Here is a 24,864-nt window from a genome sequence, read left to right on the forward strand (position 1 = left end):
GGTATTAGAATTTATCTTCTGACTGAAGAATAAACTTTAAGTTATTTTGAACTGCTAGAAAGTGGGGAGGGATATTCTGTTGAATGGAGACAAAAGAGATTTTCTATTTATAGAAGTAGGTAGGGGTGAAATAAATGTCAGAAGTTATTCCTAAAGAAAATTAAAGTGGAAAGGGGATTATATTGTCTTAGAGTTTACTCCTATTTGGCAATTAGATTTTGTATCAAGAAAACTAGGTCAATGCTAAATGGTCACAATGACCAACCATATACTAAATAGTTATAGAAAATACAGAGATTCCTTTACACTTATACAAACATATACAAACATGTATCCACTTTGATCTATAAGATTATACTTGGCTATTAGGTATTGATTATTTTACTAAGTTGGATTAAAAGAGGATTATAAATCTAATATTTATTAATTTTGGAGAAAAAAAAACTATCATTTATTATGAGTAGGCATAATATTCAATAACTGTGGACAAAAGTCTTATTAATTAAGAGCCATATCATTGATGTTTTTCAACAATCTAAGTATGTCACAAGGTTTCCGGACATGAGTTCCACTCACATGTCAAGTTGCATTAAAATCAATAAAACAATGTAGGAGTTAGCTAATAACACCACAAACACACACATATGTAATAGATATATACATATATACACGCATATATATATATATATATATATATATATATATATATATATACACATATATACATGCACATATATATACACACATATATATGTGTGTGTGTTATATATATGTGAATAATATAATTTAAGAACAAACATTGAATTCAGGTTAATGAACTTTATATATCCACATTTCCACATTTCTACATTTCATGGCTCTGAAATGTCAAAAAAACAAACACCAAGTAAAAGCCATATACGAAAAATATAAAATACACGGGACCTGCCCAGATAACGTATATAAAAATCGACTAGAAATTATGGATCTTTTCTATTCTGAAGCCAGTTTTTTCAAATTTTTCCTACTGAACCAAACAATTTGAAACTTCGTATACTGGTAGAATGTGTCAAAAGTAAACTTAATTGTAAACCAGAATGAAAATGGAATTGTAACTTCTAAGTTTAACGTTGTTTAATAATTAGAATTTTAACCAATGATATTCCGTCATTCGGCTTTATTTTATTTACTCCGTCTCGACCACCAATTTCGTGACGTATTAAACATCTTAAATGTAAACAAAGCGCTTTCGTTTGCTATTAAGAAGTGGCATCTCCGCCGAGGTCGATTTTGCCTTTCATCACACACACACACACACACACACACGCTCACACACGCATATATATAATTATACATACATTACACGCACGCACACATACACACATATATATATATATATGTGTATATATATATATATATATCATCAGTTTAATTATATAAGGCTCACACATTTTAGATATTTAATACATCCGCACGAATATGTGTGTTTATTTATTTCATAAATATTTACATACATATATGAACATACATATATACAGATAGATAGATAGATAGATAGAGAGAGAGAGAGAGAGAGAGAGAGGGAGAGAGAGAGAGAAAAGGACAGACAGACAGAAAAAAAGGAGGACGTTTTATTTCAATGAGTTCAAGCAAGATAAATGTAATATAGTAAGAGAGGGGGAGGCAGACAGACTTACAAAGAGAGAGCAGACTACGTCAAAACTGCTTTCAACATCACACTAACAGATCGCAGTAACGTTTTACATATGAAAACAAGCAATCTCATTGGTTAAAATTCGCAGTTTTAATCTACGATTAAAGTCATAAAATAGATTTTTCTCAAATAAACTAGTTCCAATTGGCGAATAAACTAGTTCCACTCTATGAGTACACGAAGTTTCAAATTATTTAGTTAACTAGAAAGATCTGGGGTCCTGGCCACGATATTGAAAAGAGCCGAAATTATCTGAAAAAGATTATTACAGTAAGTTAAATGAATAAAAATTTAAAGAGAAAAGTATATAAAATAAAATTATACCCAACTATGAAAATTGTATAGAAAATGTAAAAGTCAATATAGTCGTCCATGATAATTGCAGGAGCATGATATGAATCCAATCTGGTAACTAAACCACATTTTCGTGAATCATTCCAAAAGGTAATTTAACATCCAACATATACCGTGTCTCCATGCACGGTATACGCATCTTAAGCAATGACCCACACACACACACCTGACCCCCTCGTCAAGATGAACAAAATTTTAAAGGGCTATAGATTTTAAATTTACTGTAAGGGCCTGAACTGCTATTTATAATACAACTTTTAACTGGATTAGTCCAAAAATTCTACGAAAACACACAGACATACATACATACATATATATATATATATATATATATATATATATATATATATATATATATATATATATATATATATATGTAACTTAATAAATACAAGGGTAAAAATTATTAAAAAGTTTATATCAGTAGTTAGCAAGTGTAATAAAAGTCAGAAGACATGAATATTTTAAAATATAACAGTGTATGAAATATACAGAGAGAAAGCCACCGTGTGGATTTCTTACATGCAGACCAAAGCCCAAAACAACAAAAGAACATTCTTAGATTAAAGAACATTGTTTGTACACACGCAAGACATTTGAGTGGATAAAAATTTCAGTTAACCTTATACTCATGAGTTTCACTATTAATGACAAAATAAATTGCAGGAGTGGCTGTGTGGTAAGTAGCTTGTTTACCAACCACATGGTTCTGGGTTCAGTCCCACTGTGTGACACCTTGGGCAAGTGTCTTCTACGACATCGCTTGATAACTGATGCTGGTGTGTTTACGTCCCCATAACTTAGTGGTTCAGCAAAAGAGACTGATAGATTAAGTACTAGGATTACATTGCTTGACTAAAGGCGGTGCTCCAGCATGGCCACAGTCAAATGACTGAAACAAGTAAAAGAATAATAAGTTAATTAATTAGTCATCTGTACATTTTACAGTAACCTTACTGACGAGCTACAGATGATTAATCAATCAATTAATTAACTTAGTAGTTGATTTATTTGGTCATTAATGATAAAACTCATGAGTATAAGGTTGACTGAAATTTTTATTCACTCAAACGTTTTGCTCGTGTACAAACAACATACTTTAATGTAAGTGTTTTTTCATGGTTTTGGGCTTTGGACTGCCATTTTTTGCATGTAAGAAATCCACATAGTGGCTTTCTCTCCATATATATTTCACACACAATTATATTTTAAAATATTTGTCTTCTGACTTTTATTAAGGGTAAAAATTATTGAATAATTTATATCAATTATTCAATAATTTTTACCCTTGTAAAATCTTTAAATTCTTCAGCCGGATGGTATGTTTAAATATATGAGCTATGGATGACTAATTAACTCATTGGTTGATTTATTTAGTCATTAATGGTGAAACTCATGAGTATAAGGTTAACTGAAATTTTTATTCACTCAAATATCTTGCTTATGTATAAACGTATGTAGTGATAAGGTTCAGCACGACACCTTTATACCAAAGGGATACCAGATAACCACTTATTGTTACTGTTACCACATTAGAGAATAAAGTAGTATATATATTATTTACGTCTGCGTCTTGTTGTTTCTGACTGGTAGAATTCTGGATTATTAAAGCAACGGCTAGTGATTGCTTTCTTGTACCCCGAAAGTACAAGAGAAGATATATTCACTAAGTTCGTTACACGTACTTCAATGTAAGAATGTGTTTTCATGGTTTTGGACTTTGGTCTGCCATTTTTAGCATGTAAGAAATCCACATGGTGGTTTTCTCTCCGTGTATATTTCACACACTATTATATCTAAAAATATTTATGTCTTCTCACTTTTATTATGTATAAATTATTTAATAATTTTTACCCTTGAATTTATAAAGTTACCTGTGCATACCTTCCTTCTTGTGACACTTGTGAAGACCTGTTGAGGCAAGTGAAAATCAAATCAAATCAAAACAAATCAAAATAGATGAACATCAATGGAATTTGTATCTTTGTGGTACCAGTGCCGGTGGCACGTGGCACATAAGAAAACCATCCGAACGTGGCCATAGCCAGTACCGCATCGACTGGCCTCCGTGCTGTGGGCACGTAACAAGCACCATCCGATCGTGGCCGTTTGCCAGCCTCATCTGGCACCTGTGTCGGTGGCACATAAAAAACACCATCCGAGCGTGGCCGTCTGCCAGCCTCGTCTGGCACCTGTGTCGGTGGCACATAAAAAACACCATCCGAGCGTGGCCGTCTGCCAGCCTCGTCTGGCACCTGTGTCGGTGGCACATAAAAAACACCATCCGAGCGTGGCCGTTTGCCAGCCTCATCTGGCACCTGTGTCGGTGGCACATAAAAAACACCATCCGAGCGTGGCCGTCTGCCAGCCTCGTCTGGCACCTGTGTCGGTGGCACATAAAAAACACCATCCGAGCGTGGCCGTCTGCCAGCCTCGTCTGGCACCTGTGTCGGTGGCACATAAAAAACACCATCCGAGCGTGGCCGTCTGCCAGCCTCGTCTGGCACATGTGTCGGTGGCACATAAAAAACACCATCCGAGCGTGGCCGTTTGCCAGCCTCGTCTGGCACCTGTGTCGGTGGCACATAAAATCACCCACTACACTCTCGGAGTGGTTGGCGTTAAGAAGGGCATCCAGCTGTAGAAACACTGCCAGATCTGACTGGACTGGTGCAGCTTTCGGGCTCCCCAGACCCCAGTTGAACCGTCCAACCCATGCTAGCATGGAAAGCGGACGTTAAATGATGATGATGATGATGATGATGAAATATTTAAATTCTTTGGCCGGATAGTATACATTTGAATTTATTCACTGCTATACTACTCTGGCTTGACACGTTGCTTGAAGGCATTTGATTTGAATTCTTGATGTATAAAGATGGAACTGAATGTACATGTGCTTGCTTTGTGTTTTCCGTATGTATTCTAGTCTTATATTTATACATTTTACAACGACTTTACTGATGAGTTACAAACGACTAATTAATCAATTAGTTAAGTTATTAGTTGATTCATTTGGTCATTAATGGTGAAACACATGATTATAAGATTGACTGAAATTTTCATTCACTTAAATATCTTGCTCACATACAAACGACATGTAAGAATGTTTTACAAGGTTTTGGGCTTTGGTCTGCCTTTTTAGCATGTAAGAAATCCACACGGTGGTTTTCTCTTCATATATATTTCATACACTACTATATTTGAATACACACACACACACAAATATATATAAATATACTTTTTTTTTAGCATCAGTAATGCTTACACCCACAGTGCTCATAACGCTTATAATTACAACGCCCCAAACACTTTCATATATAGAATGCTTCCTTATTCCCACCTTACAGTACAGGCAACAACCTTAACAATTCTAACATATTTGAATGATGGTAGGTTAAAAGCAAGAACAACTATTATGATGTCTGTGACCAAATGATCATGGGAACCTTCTTTTCAGGTGCTGAATATCATCTCTCCTTCCTGTGTTACCTCTTTTTCCCAGTTTTCAGAGTTGGCACTGTAAATGTAGGAACATTGAAAGGTAGGTCTAGCAAGATTGTAGAGATGCTTGAACAGAGACGTGTTGATGTACGTAGCATGGAGAGGAGCTTCAACAAGAGTCCTCACAGGCAAAGCACATAGGTATAAACTCTTCTGGGAAGGTAATAGTGTTGGAATACGGGTTGTGGGCATAGTTCTTGCAGAAAAATGGGTGGATAAGATCATAGACGTAGTGAGGATGTGTGATAGACTACTTAAATTCAGGCTAGTCTTGCAGAATGGCATGGCTACAATTATCTCTGCCTACGTCCCACAAATGGGCTTACTGAATGAACAGAAGGATCGCTTTTATGATATTACTCTGTAGGCTACCGCAAAGACGAGTGACAATGATTTCATCTTTGTGGCCAGAGATTTTAATGTGCATGTTGGACAGCAACCTGGTATCTTCCATTGGGTACATAGGAGCCATGGAATTGGAAGAGGGAACTAGGCTCCTGGAGCTCTGTGATGCAAATAACCTATTGATCTGCAACACCAACTTCTGAAAGCCTGTTAGCCACCTGATAACCTATCAATTAGGTGACTCTGCTAGCCAGATTGATTTAATTCTCAACAGACAGCAGGATGCATGGTTGCTCTTAAATACAAAGACCCTCCCTGGTGAAGAATGTACCCCCCAGCATAGACTAGTTATTAGTGACTTTAGACTTGAGGCCAGAGGGATACCAAAAAGCAGACCAATCTGGAAAAGAATGACTTGGAAGTTTAAGAACCCTTCACATGATCAGAGATTTAGGGATATACTTACTGAGTAATTTGATGATATGGAGCAGGAGCTACAGTCCTGTGATATAGAAGGCAGCTGGGAATTCCTGCGAGACAGCTTGCTGAGTCCCACAGACCAAATCAGTGGCTGGTGCAAATTCCCTTCCAGACCTAGGGTAACATGGTGGTGGAACAATACTGTAGATAGGGCCATTAGAGCAAAGAAACAGGCTTGGAAGGACTGGAAGAGTGGGGGTAGTCAGAGAATCTATCAGATAGCCAAAAGGGAAGCTAGGGAACAGTTATATATAGCAAAAAAAAAGTTGGCCAATGTTCAGCGACATGAAGACCAAAGAACTGAAGTATTTTGGATTGCAAGACAGTGTGTGACAGAAAACCGTGATGCCACAGGAGAGAAATGTGGCCATCTGGATGATGGTACCTTTGTGTTTAATAATTCTACAAAGAAAGAGGCTTGGAGATGTCATTATGAAAGACTGCTGAATATGGAAAATGAATGGGAGGAGGAGAGTCTGCCAAAGGTTGACCCAATTGAGGGAACGCCTACCCGAATTGACAGTACCCTGGTAGATAAAGCAATTAAGGATATGAAGACAGGGAAAGCACTTGGTCCATTAGGAATCACCGATGAGATGCTCAAAATATTGGGCAGTGTGGGTTATGGTCTTGTCACCTGCATCATAAATCAGTTAGTTCATGAAGGAGTCATATCCAATGACTGGTGTAGCAGCACCATAATCAACAGGATTAAAGGTAATGCATTAGATTGAAATAACTACAGGGGTATCAAATTAATGGATCAGGTGATGAAAGTTACAGAGGGTCATAGCCCAACTAATTAGGGAGAGTGTTAGCCTAGATGAGATGCAGTTTGGTTTTGTGCCAGGCAGAGGCACCACTAATGCTATATTTCTGGTAAGGGAATGACAGAAGAAATATCTAGCCAAAGATAAACCTCTGTACTTGGCTTTTGTTGACTTGGAGAAAGCCTCTGACAGGGACTCCTGATCACTTATCTGGTGGTGAATGTGGAAACTGGGGATAGATGAGTGGTTGGTAAGAGCTGTACAAGCCCTGTACAGGGATGCTGTCAGTAAGGTGAGGGTTGGCAATGAGTATAGTGAAGAATTTCGAGAAGTTGGGGTTCACCAAGGATCAATCCTCATCTCCCTCTTATTCATGAAAGTCCTCCAGGCAATAACAGAGGAATTTAAGACAGGATGCTCCTGGGAGCTCCTCCATGCTGATGACCTTGCTCTAATAGCCAAGTCACTGCCAGAACTAAATACAAAGTTTAGGGTGTGGAAGCAAGGTCTAGAATTGAACAGCCTTAGGGTTAAACTAGTAAAAACCAAAATCTTAGTAAGTAGGAAGGCTGTCAAATGACAAACCCCTTCAGGTAGATAAGGCATGGGTAGAAACTCCATACGATGTACCCGGAGTAGGCTATGGACACATAAAAGGTGCAGCAATATAAAAGGAAGGTTAATTGTGAAGATAGGTTTTGTATGTGGCAGATGCACAGGGGCAATAAACACTGAAGATGTACAGAAAATAGATTCCATCATATGCCAGGAGAAGAAACCAGAAGTAGTTAATAGCTTCTGCTACCTAGGCGACGAAGTCTACAGTCGGGGTGTAGACTGTATGATGCATGTGTGCAAACAGTCATGCTACACGGTAGTGAAGCATGGGCCCTGATAGCTGAAGACATGCATAGGCTTGAAAGAAATGAAGCTAGTATGCTCCACTGGATGTATAATGTCAGTGTGCATACACAGCAAAGTGTAAGCACCCTGGGAGAAAAGTTGGGCACAAGAAGCATGAAATGTGGTGTGCAAAAGAGGACTGCGCTAGCATGGTAATGTGTTACTTATGGATGAGGACAGCTGTGTGAGGAAGTGCCACTCCCTAACTGTGGAAGGAACCTGTCAAAGAGGTAGACCCAAGAAGACATGGGATGAGGTAGGGAAGCATGACCTTTGAACATTGGGTCTCATAAAGGCAATGACAGGAGAGCGAGACCTTTGGAGATATGCTGTGATTGAGAAGACCTGGCAACTCAAGTGAGGTTGCAGCCATGCATGTCCAGCCAAGTTAAGAGTACTCCTGATGCATTGGGTGATATGATATGCTTGAGTAGACCTTTTGAGTCAAGTAAAACCAATATCATAGCTGTGGCCAGTGCCCCCTGACTGTTCCAGTGGCACGTATAAAGCACCATCCAAATGTGGCTGATGCCAGTATCCACTAACTGAACCCTGTGCTAGTGGCACATAAAAAGCACCATCTGAACATGACTGATGCCAGTACCCACTGACTGGCTGACTGGCCCCCGTGCCAGTGGCACATAAAAAGCACTATCCAAACGTGATCAATGCCAGGCCTGCCTCAGTGGCTCCTGTGCCAATGGCACATAAAAAACACCCACTACACTTTCAGAGTGATTGGCATTAGGAGGGGCATCCAACTGTAGAAACATTACCAGATCAGATTGGAGCCTGGTGCAGCAGCTGGGTCTCTAGACCTCAGTCAACCCATGCCAGCATGGAAAACATACATTAAACAGAGTAGGACTGAACCCGGAACAATGTGGTTGGTAAGCAAACTACTTACCACATAGCCACTCCTGTGCCTATGTTGGTAAAGTTTTAATCAATTTTAATATGCTGCTTTAAATCCTTATTTTTATATCAGAGAAATGTATTTTTATGGCTGACTGAACACATAGTCCCAGTAAACAAAATATAGTAGCTTCCCCACAGGACTGTAGATTCAAGAAAAAAAAAACAGTAATACAGGTACCAACATAATTGTATAGTGAAAATGTTTGTGCTATAACCTTGCAATTCTAGGTTTGGTTTCATAGTAGAGCACCTTGAGCAAATGCCTTCTGACAACAGCCTACAGTTGATTAATGCCTTCAGTGAAATTTGATAGAAACAGTAAGGATACTGTCTCTGTCTCTGTGAGTGTCTCTCTCTCTCTCTCTCTCTCTCCCTCTCTCTTTCTCTCTCTGTGTGCGCGCGCACGCGCATAAAAGTACTCAGTAGTTCTTAAGTGATTGGTAATTGATTCAAGCAGCCATGATATCTGGTTTGAGAGGGTTTTTTTAGTCTTATTGATAGCAAAGCAACCTCTATACTACTGGTGCTACAAATGCACCCAGCACACTCTGTTGAGTGGTCAGTGTAAAGAAGAGCATCCAGCCCTAGAGACCATGCCAAAGCTAAGACATTGGAGCAAAACCTGGTTCTCAGATCTGTTGAACTCTCAGACCTATGTTGGCATGGAAAGAATTTGTATGATGACAACGATAAATATATACCTGTGTCTGTTTACATTTATGCTACTTAAAGGTGTGATGTTGTTAAAGTACCATGACAAAGCAGTTAAAAAAATACACAAAAAATAAACACCAAACCAAACCAAACCAAACACTTGAAGATTACTGGTTATTGGACTGCAGCTCCAGCATGACTACGATCCAAAGAAGAATTAAATGAACACAACTTTCTTCCATTACAACTTAATTTTCTTACATCTACTTTTACATCTTTTATTTTGTTCCACATATAGAAGCAAAATATCATTTTAGATAAGCACATATGAAATATTCATTTATAGCAATTGATAATTAATTGTACTAAGATGCATGCTTTAAGTGATTGACAATTTGACAAAAAAATTAGTTCAATCAAATAACTAGTCTTCACTGGTCCCATCTCCATTAACCAGTATCCCTATCAATGACTCCCTCTCTCCTTCCATCACCACCATCAGTTTAACTGCTACTTCATCACAGTATTTCACATGTATGTGCGTAAGTATATGATTATATATCTGTAAATTGCCTTTCTCCTATCTTCACCACTACTGCATTTTTTCAAGTAAAACCCTTTTCTCTCTCGCTTCAATTAACCACTTAACTACATTCCCTTATTTTCCAATGCTAAACACCTCAACTAATCACTTTACAGCTTAACATACACTAGCATATTAATATTATAGATGTTTTGAATGTTGTTCCCTAGTTATGTTACAAAGATAGTCTGATGCATTAATACGATAAAGCTAATGCTTAACATTCATTTTTCTATTGTGATGAAGGTTGAATAGGTTTGCACAGTTACATATTCTTGCTTGTGACATTTGCTGTCTGTGGTAAATAATTTGTCCCAGGCCTTCTTTAATAGACTTCTATTTATTCATAAACCCTTTTCACCCAGAATTTCTCTCTCTCACACACAAACAAAATGCAACAAACTCAACTGCCTGTTAAAGCCATACAGCACATTCACTTAATTCTTATGGCTACAAGTTTCACAATCGTATAACCAACATTTTTGAAAACTTTTAAATACAAACAATCCCTTTCAGGTAAACATTCATTTCCTAAACTATGTTGGGTTTTACCTGAGTTGTAACTCCCAGAAATTATAAATACTAGTTCCACCACTAAAATATTAGGGTATTTTTTACCACTAACCTCTTTGAATTCACAGAATTCATCTTTCATTGCCATGATGTTGGGCAAGTTTAAAGATTTTAAAATATTCTAATTTTATTTAAAATAGCAATTTGTCAGCCCCTTTTAAATTCTTATCCCCTATCCATCAACCACTACTACTTCTATGAGAAACACTGAACCAAAGTATAGATGTTATATTAATATATATAATATTGTACATTACAGACTTTACTGTATATCATAAAAGTTAAATATATATGCATACATACACAAAAAAATCACACACATGTGAGGGTGTGTGTATGCATGTGTGTGTGTGTTTATATATATATATATATGTATGTATACTCACACATTCAGGGACACACACACATATCTGCAAAAGCAAAGTAATGCAAGTTGACTATGACCTTAGCTTTAATCTTGTACTTTTATATTTCAGGATTAGGACACTTCTTCAGAAAACCTTTGGAGATTTTGTGTGGCAAGCTAGCTTTTCTGCTCTGTATGTGTGAATATGCATGTATATATAGAGGCTGTATTGTACAAAGCTGATTGGCTACTATAACAATGCTATCCTGCGCATACAAAGCAACCGTCATATACACACAGTACATAGCAGAAAAGCTAGCTTGCAAAATCAAATCTCTGAAAATTACCCGAAGAAGGGGTCTTAACCCCAAAATATTGACTTATTTTTTCTTAAAACTCATATTGTTTTCCAGTTCTATATTTAAGAGATGAGGAATTATGTACATTATTTACAATCGACGGATATTTGTCCTCATCGTCTTTGTTAACACAACGTTCCGGCTGATATACTCTCCAGCCTTCATCAGGTGTTTTGGGGAAATTACGAACCTGGGTTCTCATTTCTAAGGTATTTTTCAATGCTGTTGTTATTATTATTATTATTCAGGTCTCTGCCTGGAATCGAACTCAGGATCTTGGGGTCAATAGCCCACGCTCTTAACCACTATGCCATATATCCACGGGCATATGGCATAGTGGTTAAGAGCGCGGGCTACTAACCCCAAGATTCCGAGTTCAATTCCAGGAAGAGACCTGAATAATAATAATAATAACAACAACATCCAGGTTCGAAATTTCCCCAAGACACCTCAAGAAGGCTGGAGGGTATATCAGCCAAAACGTGTTAACAACAAACAAGATGAGGACAAATATCCGTCGAATGTAAATAATGGTCATACGGTTTTCATTTTTCAAAAACAAATTAAAAACATCTATATCTATATCAGACAGTGCTTCATATAAATTACATAAATTTATGTTTGTAGACCCATGTAAATATATTCAACCCTCATAATTATAGGTATATGCAGTGTGTGTGTGCACACACACACATACACACACACACACACAAAACATTATACAAGATACGAGTATCAGAGATAGAACTCAATAGTCTGTAGAGAGGACAGATATGTTTATTACATAAAAAGAAATGATAGTCTACATGAGTTCTATCGATCATTTGGCTGTTTATGATTGTGGCTGAAATGGAGGGACTTGTAGATGTATATTTTATATCTATACACATGCCTTTCTGTTTTTATTTTATACGGACAATATGTAATTTTTATTAAGACAATGATAACAAACATTTGAGGTACATGTTTAACAAACCACAACTAACAATAACTGCAAAAAAAAAAAACACTCAACACAATTCTATTAAATTAGATTTTTAAATATATATATTTAAATATGTGGCTATAAGTGTGTATTTGTAAACCTGTAGAGTGGATGTATTTGCATGAGAGAAATCATTTCTATATAGTTGTATATATAAGTGTGACCTAACTATGTGTGCCACTTCATATACCTGCACAAACATGCACCCTAAGGAACAATATATGCTTTTAAATACTCACCAAGTCCTTGAACACTTTGTTCAAGGACATAGTAAGTATTAGGGAGAAATTTTATTTACATTCCTCTCAATACTTCAAATTCTGAAATACAATTAACAAAACTACTAATCCAGAAACTTTCAACCTTATAAATACAAGTCCCTATTTCATCTACAGACTCAAACAACCAGCTGTTGGGTGAAACTCAGATAGATTCATTTTTATATAGTAAACATGTGTGTGTGCGTGTGTGTGCACAATGCATATGTGTATGTGTGAATCTTTACACACATATACACTTAAAAAGTAATAAATACATAAAATAAAATATTGTTGTCTATTATACAAGGTGCTCATAAATTACCTTTACAATTTCAAAAATTCAGAAAAAAATGAAAAATAAGGGTAACTCAGCAGAGTTTACTGCAAAACAGATGAACAAATTTTATTAGACACATCAGAACAATTTCACATGGGCTCGATTGGTTGTGAAGAAGTTGAATGAGGGATCTCAACTTTATTAGAAACAAAAAATTGTGTAAGTTGTAAAGATAATTTATGAACACCACAAGAGATCCCTTGAAAAGCAAGTAAGGATTAACAACAGAGAGCAACCAGCTATAAAACAATGCCATGACAAAATATTCTTTCAACCTATGCTAGCCTGGAAATACAGATAGTAAATGAACAAAGAAACATATATTATATACACTGCTGCATGTTAAATATAGGTCAGTATTTTTATAGCAACTACAATATATTATATAAACATACAACTATAAAAGCCCATACTTTTAAAGTGCATCAATCCCAGTATATTGAACTGTTCTATATTATGCAATATATTATATAAACGATACTATATCATACACAAAAAAGTTAGTTATATTAAATTAGTGTGTGTGTGTTTATGTATATACAACAGTATTAGAACAAGACAAATGTGGCAGTATATGTGCAAGAAAGAGATCAAAGAGTGTGTACGTGTATATTCATTCTTTTATATGTCTGTAGAATATAAAAATACAAATATAACTACAACATTAAGATTTAGGATTTTAGTTAGTTAATCATCATCTAATTGTAAACCTTTCATGAGTACATTAGAATATTACACATCTGGAAACTAACAAAAATTCTCTGGATTATAAAAGATTTCTGAAAAGAATTGGCTTTTATGATTCTTCAGCACCAAATTATATAAATAATTTCAAGGGACATTCAACAAAATCATTGTCAAGGATGGCTAAGATGATGTTAATTGTCAAACCATATATGGAAGACAACAGTGTCTGTAAACGTTTCACTAAGTAGAAGACATTTTAAAGTTTTCATTTTAATGTCAATGATACTATATATTCATCATCCTCATCATGATCTTCTCCATGTGTACCATCCCTACTGTATCACTGAGCATCACCTCTTTTTCAGTGATGTGCTATTGGTTGATATCTGAATACAGATAAATATACATAATTGCTGGATTAAAATTTCCTTTCTTAGCATCTGAACTCTACTCCATAAGCAAAGAAAGGGCAATGAGTCTTCTGCCAACTGAGGAACATTGCCATCATAAGTGGCGGGCAAATTAAGCAGATGAAGCTCTAGCTATTCTTGACAGAAACATGGATTACTATACCAATCCAAGAAACCAGTCCACCACATTCTGCCATGACCTCAATTTTCCTTGTAAAGATAATGATTTACTTTAGCTGATTTAGATGTCATAAAATTAAAAAATACTGAGAATCAGTCCTTGAATAATGTTTTTAAGGTTTGAATATATAAAACTAAAAGTAAAAAATGTATTTGGCACTTGTTTCACATATATAACCATTTTCTCTACTAATGTAGCAATTTAATTTTCTGTGACTAACTCAATGTATAATGATTAATTAAACTTCTGCGGAGATGTTAGGTTTTTAACAGAATCTCAATAATAGCCAAACAATAGCAACTTAATGATGACAATAAAGTTTCAGCTAAGTAAGGGTAGCCTTACCAAAATTATGTAAAAATCATTAAAATACTTGGTTAATATTGATGGAGAGATTCTGGTACAAAAGTAGAAATAAAATGTTCTGCAGAAGAGTTTTTGAAGGAAAGTAAAGTTGAACTTTGTCAGTAGTAGTAGTAATACCAAAATACAGCAATATACCAAAGAGCAGATGGAGGAGCAGTAAGAGAGTGTGCAAATGTGGTGGTTGTTTAGTAAACATGTCTAGTAATGTGTTTGTTGACATTTTTCTTTCTTTCACTCTTTTACCCAGTCTATGTGATGCCGCTTTAGAGTAGCGTCATCAGCAAGCTCAGGTAAGACGCAGGGGGTGCTTTCTATGGCCTACTATTAGGCCATTTGTGTTGACTGTGATGGCATCATCAGCTGAGATAGCTAATGCTGATGTCACACAGGGGACAAGTAGGTGTTTGATGCATCTGCAAGTCTAGGTTAGAAATGTTACCAGATTAAGATGGGAGATATCACACCTGTCGGCAGTGAACTTCCATGCACTCAGTTCATTTTGTGTCTGTTTCTGTCGTTCCTTGCATTCTTCCATCTCTTTAGCCATGTGTTGGAATACCAAGTTGATGGCTGGGTCCAGTAGCATAGAGCGAAGTTGGTTAGTGCTTGGGGTTTGAGCAGCTTTAAATTCTTGGATTTGATTCTAAAAGTGAAAATACCAAAAATTTTAATTAGAATTGAGCATACCTGCCAGAATAAAAACACAAACAAACAGTAATGATTGTTTCTAATTTAGGAACAAGACCAGCAATTTTGAGGAGATTGAGTTTAGTAGACTACACTGACTTAACTGGCATGATGCTTTATTGAACCTAAAGGAATGAAAGGCAAAGTTAACTACGACAAGATATGAACTGAGAATGCAAAATGCCAAAACAAATATGACATGACATTTTCCTGATGCTCTTATGAGTTTTATTATTAACATGCATCCTCAAGGGATGAGCAATAAAGAGAAACGATCATTTGTCAATCTTATTTCTGTTTTATTAGTTTAATTTTTGATGTGTAGAAATTGAGAGAGAACTAATGTAGAAAAAAGAAAAGAGCTGATAAGTTTACTTTTACAAAGTCTGATTATAGAGGTAAAGATTGATCCATGACAAATGATTAGTGGCTTATAAAGGGAATGTTCTTGAAACTTACTCTTAAAGATATTTCTATAATGACATATTACAACTATTCAATGCTCATATTCTTTTTGTTTTGATACTGAAAGATTCTTCTAAAAACTACAACAGTTTTAGAATCTTAAAGAGAAATTTTTAAGGAATATCTTAAGATATAATTACTTAATGAAAATTTCCAGTGATATATCAGCAGAAAGATTTACAAACTATTAACAATATTATGTATCTAATGATGCAGCGAAAGAGTTCACAAAAAGTAAATATATTAAAGATGGTACATTTTAAACAGCTGATGTTTAAGTTGATGCTATAATGAAAATTGGGACAAGGTGCCATAATATTAAAATTCAATTACTTCAACTTTGGTTTTAGATAAGTGGAATATCTATAATGTTTATCATGCTATTAGAGTTACTTTGAAGTTTCAAATACTAAACTGCTACAACTCTCTCAAAGAAATACAATTCACAACATATCCAATAGCTTATAAAAGGTCTTCAAATAATTTGTCTAAAATAAAACATCTAAAATACAGGATTTACTTTTATATATTGGTTTTTTTAAATATAGTGAAAATTTCCTTATGCATGAGTTACTGAGAAAGAAAATTTTTAATTACAAAAAGCACAAACAAAATATACTTCCAGTGTCTCTAGAAAGTTCTTTAACACTACTACTAACAACTGCAAACTAAGCAGTAAACACAATTTGCTAATACCATTCTTTTTTATCATACACATGCACACACGTATATGTATATCCATTCACAAAGCTCAGGTCAACCTGTGGCCTATAGTAGAAGACATGCCCAAAGTGCCATGCGGTAGGGCTGAACCTAAAACCATGTTGTTAGGAAGAAAACTTCTTACTACACAGCCATGCATGTACCTATTTATATAAACATCTATCCACACACATAAATGCACATGTGCAATGTGTGTGAGTATAATTTTATTCGCCTTTCTCGGATTTTCTTCCTCTCTGTCCATTTTGCTTCTCTCTATATATATCATATTTAAAACTGCAATGGTCTTTTGGTTTTCATATCCCCATTTTATTTCCTTATGAAATAGATTATCCTTTACATTTAAATTAATAAATTATTTATTTTTTTATACATCAATGATGACATTTGTAGTCTATTTATTGAAACAGATGTAGAGGAGAATAAAATTATGAATCATCTGTGAAATCTTTGCTTTTGCTTTTTTAATATTCTAAATATTTTGCTCTGAACAATTGTTTTCACAAATTTTATATTCTTTTATTTGTTTCAGTCATTTGACTGCGGCCATGCTGGAGCACTGCCTTTAGTCGATGGAATCAACCCCAGGAGTTATTCTTTGTAAGCCTAGTACTTATTCTATTGGTATCTTTTGCTGAACTGCTAAGTTACAGGAATGTAAACAGACCAACATCAGTTGTCAAGCGATGGTGGGGGGGACAAACACAGACACACATATATGTATAAAATGGGCTTCTTTCAGTTTCTGTCTACAAAATCCATTCACAAGGCTTTGGTCAGCCCGAGGCTATAGTAGAAGACACTTGCCCAAGGTCCCATGTAGTGGGACCGAACCCAGAACTATGCGGTTGGTAAGCAAGCTACTAACCACACAGTCACTCCTGTGTAGTAAGTAACAAACTTATTCCATTTAAAATTATTGCAATGTAATAATATATTGATATATTGGAGTTTTACAATATGTTAATAACTGAACTCTTAAATATAGTGGATATATTTTATGGGCCCTTAAACACTAATACTTTATTTCATATACGTACACATCGCAAAAGTAAATAGACACTCCTTATCATACTATTTTATCTGTATGGACACTACCTGGTGCTACAAGTTTGTTAATGTACTGAGTCAGCCAAAAAGTTCAATTGGTTATTTTTAAGCAAAAATAAGACACAACTTTTAAACGCAAAGTAATTTATTTAATCAATGATATAGTTACTTTATTCCAGTATCTTATGCCATCTTGTGGGCAGATCCATTATTCCCAGCTCAAAGAATTTCCTGACTTTACTGGTGAGAAACACATCCAGGTGAATTTTTACAAAATTTGAAGAGTCCAAAAACAGGTGGAAATGTAAGGGTACAAGGTCGGGTGAATATGAAGGGTATGGCAAAACTTCCTAGTAACTTCTGTTATGTCTGCAAAGAAATGTGCAGTCTGGCATTGTTGTGATGAAAGATAATGCCTTTACAATTAACAAGTACTGGACACTTCTGGTGGATCACTGTATTTAATTTGTCTAGCTGGTCAAAGTAGATATCCAAATTAACAGTCCTTTCCATGGGAAGAAGCTCATATAAGGTATTAGCAAAAATTTCCTGAACTAGTTCTGTAGCACACCAATAGATGACAACACGTGTCTATAAACGTTTCACTAAGTAGAAGACATTTTAAAGTTTTCATTTTAATGTCAATGATACTATATATTCATCATCCTCATCATGATCTTCTCCATGTGTACCATCCCTACTGTATCACTGAGCATCACCTCTTTTTCAGTGATGTGCTATTGGTTGATATCTGAATACAGATAAATATACATAATTGCTGGATTAAAATTTCCTTTCTTAGCATCTGGACTCTACTCCATAAGCAAAGAAAGGGCAATGAGTCTTCTGCCAACTGAGGAACATTGCCATCATAAGTGGCGGGCAAATTGAGCAGATGAAGCTCTAGCTATTCTTGACAGAAACATGGATTACTATACCAATCCAAGAAACCAGTCCACCACATTCTGCCATGACCTCAATTTTCCTTGTAAAGATAATGATTTACTTTAGCTGATTTAGATGTCATAAAATTAAAAAATACTGAGAATCAGTCCTTGAATAATGTTTTTAAGGTTTGAATATATAAAACTAAAAGTAAAAAATGTATTTGGCACTTATTTCACATATATAACCATTTTCTCTACTAATGTAGCAATTTAATTTTCTGTGACTAACTCAATGTATAATGATTAATTAAACTTCTGCGGAGATGTTAGGTTTTTAACAGAATCTCAATAATAGCCAAACAATAGCAACTTAATGATGACAGTAAAGTTTCAGCTAAGTAAGGGTAGCCTTACCAAAATTATGTAAAAATCATTAAAATACTTGGTTAATATTGATGGAGTTATTCTGGTACAAAAGCAGTGAGAGCTAGCAGTGACCTTTATGAGGCAGTGTGCTGAGTGATGTTGCTGTGTTTACTTCACAAGTTGTGAAATTTGCGTTTTCATGGTCATGTGTATGATTTTGTTATGGACAGGAACAAAGAGCCAACATGAAATTTTGCGTTAAACTTGAGGAATCTACTACAGAGACATTGAACATGCTTTGGCAAGCTTATGGCGACAAGACAATGGGTCATATGCAATGTTTTTCTAGTGGCACGGGTGCTTCAAAAGCAGAAAACTGTCTCTGGAAGATGATGAATGATCTGGAAGCGCTGCCATGAGCATCACTCCCAGAAATGTGATATTGTGCATTGAGAATTTGTCCCCCAAGGCCAGACTGTCAATCAAGAGTTCTACTGTGACATTTTGAAGTGTTTGAGGGAGGACATTTGGCAAAAGCAACCGGACCTGGTGGAGCATGAAGAATTGGATTCTTCACAACGAAAATGCACAGTCACTGAGCTCTCTTCACTTGTGAGCTTCTTGCCAAAAGCAACATGGTATCATTTCTGTAACCACCCTATTCACCAGATTAAGCACCTGTAGACTTCCATCTCTTCCTCAAGATTAAAATGCAGGTCAAAGGTCGCCGTTTTAACACCATTGTCAAGATCCAGAGTGAATCACAGAAGGCCCTCAACAAACTAATGGAAAACGACTTCCAGGCTGGATTCCAAAAGTGGCAGGAATGCTGAGACTGATGTATTGCTGCATGAGGTGACTATTTCAAAGGAGATGATGTTAAAACTTAGGTAAATAAGTTATTTTTTATTAAACACAACTAGTCCAGGAACCTTTTGATACCACCTCATAAAAGAGAACGCCCATCCAATCCTACCAAATTGAATGCATAAACTTCTCTGGGTGAAGTCCTATTAAAGATGATCCATTTCTCATCCCCCAGCCACTATTCCTATAAAAAAAAAAAAAAAAAAAAAAAACTTTGTTCCCTTCACATGTCTGCAACATATCATAGATGGAAATTTATTTGGCAAGGAATTAACCTCATTCAATTGATGTGAAACTTAAACATTGAGCGAAGTTGAAGCAGATGGCTTTCAACACTCAATATGGAGAATATATGTGATCATCTTGGTTGCATAGCAGGAGTTGGTGTTGACTAACTCCTTCATTTTGTTGCTGTTAAGCTCAGTTGGCCAGCCACAGTAAGGTGTATCTTGAACCAAAAGATTTTCTGATCGAAATTTTGAAAACCACTTTTGGCACACACATTCTGTAACAGCATCCTCTCCATACATGGTGCATATCTTCCTGCTGGTTTGTTGCCTTTTTTAAATGCTTGTTTTAGTTCTCCATTTCCAGGTTGATCCCATGCACTTTTCTGTAAGTTACCTCCATCAACTCTTTTGCAACTAGCAAATATCCAAATAAATATATCTTTCAAAAATGAAATGTCTGCATTTATTTGTTTATGTATGTACCTGCACAAAAGTTGATATTCCATGCTTGTCACCAGTTGAGTAAAGTTGAGGTGAAGCTGGCACTCTTCATTATCATTATAACCAGTCAGTTTGTGCTTTTAAAGAACAAAGTGACTGGTCTGTGTATTAGTGGCAGGAAGAATTTTCACCTGTAAAATTCTGCTTGAAATAACTACCTCCTACCCATGCTAGCATGGAAAAACACAAGTTGAATGAATGAATGTACTTGTGATCAGTGCAGAATGACTTGTAGGTCCCTCGCAGGCTTTAGGAATTATGAGACATTATCAGCAAAGGGGAAACCAAAACATGAGATGTTTCTTAATGGGTTTAGGAAGTGGTCTTACTTGGTGACAAGTTGATTTCCACCACACATGTATACATACAACATACATACGTACATACATACATAGTGATTATTACATTTTCACAGATGATTGTTATCTCCTTGTGCTCCCTTGTTGTCAATAGCATTTCTGACTTTCCATCCATGACCTCTCAGATGATTGTTCAGTCCTGTTGCAGATCGGTATAGTTTGAAGTGTAGGTGACAGATGAAAGTTGTAACTTAGTGTGATTCCAACTGGTTAGGTCTGCACATGTTGCCTACTTTTCTATCACCATAGGACTTTCAGTAGATGGAATGACAAATGAGGTTATCTTTTAAAGAGACATCTGTTCATCATTTTCAATTATAGTGATAAACAGTTGTACAACACAAGTACCACTTTCTTTTTATATCAGTATCTCTCTCTCCAAGAAGGATACTATGACAATAGCTAGGCATCTCTTACTCCTGGTGGTTTCACAGAGCATTCTGACACCAACCAAGGGTATTTCCGTGTCACTGCACTCAGATGGATTGTCATTACATATGCTAGTTAACCCATAGCTGGGACCCCAACAAGTGCAACTAGTCTAGGATTGAATGAATCTGAAAATAATAGTGGCTAATAGGTAGTAACATATTGCTTAAAACCCTGAAACTTCCAAACCAGAGCAATTTGAAGTCATAACCAGGACAATATACATACATATGTACATGCATACATACATATACATGCACAAGCACACAAACACATATCTTACATTGCATTTCATGCATACATAACGGAAGTCTATTCATGATGAGTAAGACTACTTAAGCCCATTTGACTCTAAGAAACATCTCACATTTGGTCTCTCCATTGCCTGATGACATCTCATATGATTTTTAAGGCCAGCAAGGGACCTACAAGTCATTCCACATTGACCACAAGATAGCCTTCAAGCAATAGCCCAACCATCTGAATGTTGGGACTTACAATGCCAAATGAGTTCACTAGCTGAAACACACACACTGCACAAGAGAACATGCTGGTGTATCTGTGACCACACTAGCAGCTGAGTGAGTCTGCCTTTGAGAAGACATGATCACATTAAAGACTCTTTTGCACTCTTGTTAGGGAGAGGGTTCACATCCTCCATATATTTACTAGCATGCTTCAACTCGGTGTATGCAAACCAGTTGTTCTTGAATTTTTCAACACCAGTAGCAATTAGATTCCTTCACAGACCCCTATCTTCTCAAGTGTTAGTATTGATATTGGTCTTTTTAAATGTCTTTAAGATTGTTATTGAAATACTTGCACTGGGGAGGTTTTCTTTGCCCCAGCTCATCATACAATTCTTGTTTTGGCAGGCAGGTATCCTCTAAATGGACAAGATAACAAGACCATCTAAGTTGGTGTTTCATAATCATAGACTTGACACTTGTCATTTTCACTAGCTACAGTGCTCCCATAACAGGCACATGAAATCAGCACAAGATCTTCAGGACATTAAATAAGTATTGCTGGTGGAATCGTTGGATATGCCTGCAGTAGGTTATCCAGACAACAACCCAGTTAAGACACATGCTTTATAGATCTTAATTTCTATTGCTGCTTTGATGTCTGATTGTGAGCAGAGCCTAGATTCAAGCTTTCTGCATGTATCACAGGCCTTAGAAAGTCTATAAATTACCTTATAGACTTGTCAAGTGTACTAAATTTATATAGTGTGCTACTAAGGGAGACAAATGTATCCACAATTTTGCATATAGTGATGCTTGCATCTACATCTGTTACCATACAACAGGAAAGGTTTTCAACATCTGTTGTTTTACTGCAGTAACAAACTTTCATGGCTCTCATTCATGTTCTGTTATTCTGATTATTGCGATCTTGTAACTCACACTGAGCAAGACCTGCAGCTCCTACTGGAATGCTTTTCAACTCCATGCGATGAGTTTGAACTTAAGAGACCACTGTCATGCTACAACCAGCTCCAGGCAAGCCATATGGCCCACCATTGATATACACCAAGGGTACAAAGTTAAAACTCGTGGATACATTTGTCTACCTCAGTAGCACGTTATCCAGATTTAATACACACGCACACAACACTACATTATGAAATGTCCTTTCTTTTTCTGAGACAGGAGGTGTAATTTGAGTAAGATGATTCAGCTACTAGAATAGCAGCCATATTATACTCAAAGTACATCCATATAGAATATGCTTCATTTACAGATTAGATATACTAAAGTTTATAACCAATGTATACATACCAAATAATCTTGTAATTCTTGTTCTTTTGTAGTGAGACGAAGAACTAAAGTGTTCTCGCGTCGAGCAGCCTCAATATGTTGCTGCTTTAATTTCTCTTCAGTCTCTTTATTTTCAAAATCTTCCACACCTGTAACAAAATAGGGAAACATTTTATCTTGGTCACACAACCTTATATGGCATTAACATGTTGTGTCTTTAATCAACTGATAGCTAAACAATATTATTGTTATTGATATTGTTATGAGTAGGTCAATTCGGGAAACAAAGGACACAGTAGATGAACCCAAGATGTAATGGATGGGAGCCAGTAATACACTTGTCATCCTAACTAATATTTTGCAGCAGAAAGTGTGAAGACAACCTAGATGTTTCCTTCATCCTAACATTAGCACCACATGGACTACATGTTAGTGCATGAGAAAGACTTACACATCTGAATAATACCCAGTACAGAGTAACAAAGACAATTGCTTGCCTTCTTTTCAAACTCAAACCAAAGAAAAGAGGTGTTCCAAAGTAGATATTTCACCAGTCTGGAGCAACAAAGCATCTGAGGAAAAGTACAACGATCACTCAAGTCATAGATTACAAGCCTTGAGCACTTTCATCAGTGCTGTCTCTGCACCATTCTCAACATCTACTGGAATAAATCTGTTACCAACACTGAAGTCCTCAAACAGGCAGAAGACACTAGCATTGCAGTCATACTGATATGTTGCAGCTATGTTGCAGGGCAAGTTTCTAGACTGGAAGATAATCACTTACCCAAGATTGTGCTTTAAGTCACACACTCCACTGGCAACCATGACTAAGTAGCATTATAGAAAAAGTACAAGGACTTTCTGGAGAAATCTTTCAGTGCTATCATACTGATCATCCACAAAGGTCAACGATAGCTGTTAACTGCAAGGCTTGGTGACACATCATTCACCAGTTTGTCTTCAAGAATGTATGCAGAGCTGGATTTGAGGAAAAGGAGTACTGAGGATGAACCATGACACAAAATAATCAAACCACCTAGAACAGAATTTCTCTTGCAGCCATTGTGGATGGGTCTGCCCCTGTCTCTTTCTGACCTCATCCTTTACCAGCAAGCTAGCAGTGAATGTGAACAGCTCCCTTCAGAAATCTTCCTCTACAAATATTTTAGTCTAAAAATTAGTATTCGTTTCATTAATGTATATCCAATTACTTAATAATCAATCAGTGATTAACATATATCCTAAACATTGTAGCTTGTCCGTCGATGCGATGATGACCATCTAGTCATCCTGGGGTGGGGGTGGGCTTGTTTGTGAGTCCGCAGATGGCTAGTGAGTCTTTGACAGTGTGGACAGGGAATGGTAGCGCCTGCTACAGGGTTGTTAGCTCTGTTCTTCCTGGTTTGTCTGTGGTCTTCTACAGCAGCAATCCTATTGGTCTCTCATGTGTTGGCACTCTTGTGGACAGCTGATTGCCACCCATATCTGTCTAAAGCAGACTGGTCTCGAGTGTCATGGTTGATATTGAAGGCTTTCTGTGAGGTTTTCAGTGTGTCCTTAAAGCACTTCTTCTGGCCACCTTGTGAGCACTTTCCCTTTTGCAGCTCACCAAAGAGCAATCTTTTTGGTAATCGATCGTCTGACATGCAAGCTACATGCCCTGCTCAACGAAGCTGAGACTGCATCTAGATGATATGGATGCTGGGCAGGTTAGCATGTATTAGTACCTCGGTATCCGAGATCCTGTCCTGCCACTTTATGCCGAAAAGTTTTCTGAGGCGTATTGTATGAAAGTGGTTCAGCTTCCTGGCATGACGACAGTAGAC

At 36.4% G+C, this 24,864-nt stretch overlaps 1 protein-coding gene across 1 annotated transcript in view; it reads right to left on the minus strand.

The window, feature by feature from the left end:
* The window catches only part of LOC115222364 (pre-mRNA-splicing regulator WTAP), a 232,987-nt gene that overhangs the window by 100,527 nt on the left and 107,596 nt on the right, over nt 1-24,864 (minus strand). Inside the window, exons 5-6 of the mRNA XM_029792561.2 lie at nt 23,057-23,184; nt 15,173-15,351 (exon numbers count right to left, since the gene is read on the minus strand). Coding sequence (XP_029648421.1) covers nt 15,173-15,351; nt 23,057-23,184 — 307 coding nt within the window. The remainder of the gene's footprint in view (nt 1-15,172; nt 15,352-23,056; nt 23,185-24,864) is intronic.

This window comes from Octopus sinensis, linkage group LG19 (assembly GCF_006345805.1).
Source record: "Octopus sinensis linkage group LG19, ASM634580v1, whole genome shotgun sequence".
Classification (NCBI taxonomy): domain Eukaryota; kingdom Metazoa; phylum Mollusca; class Cephalopoda; order Octopoda; family Octopodidae; genus Octopus; species Octopus sinensis.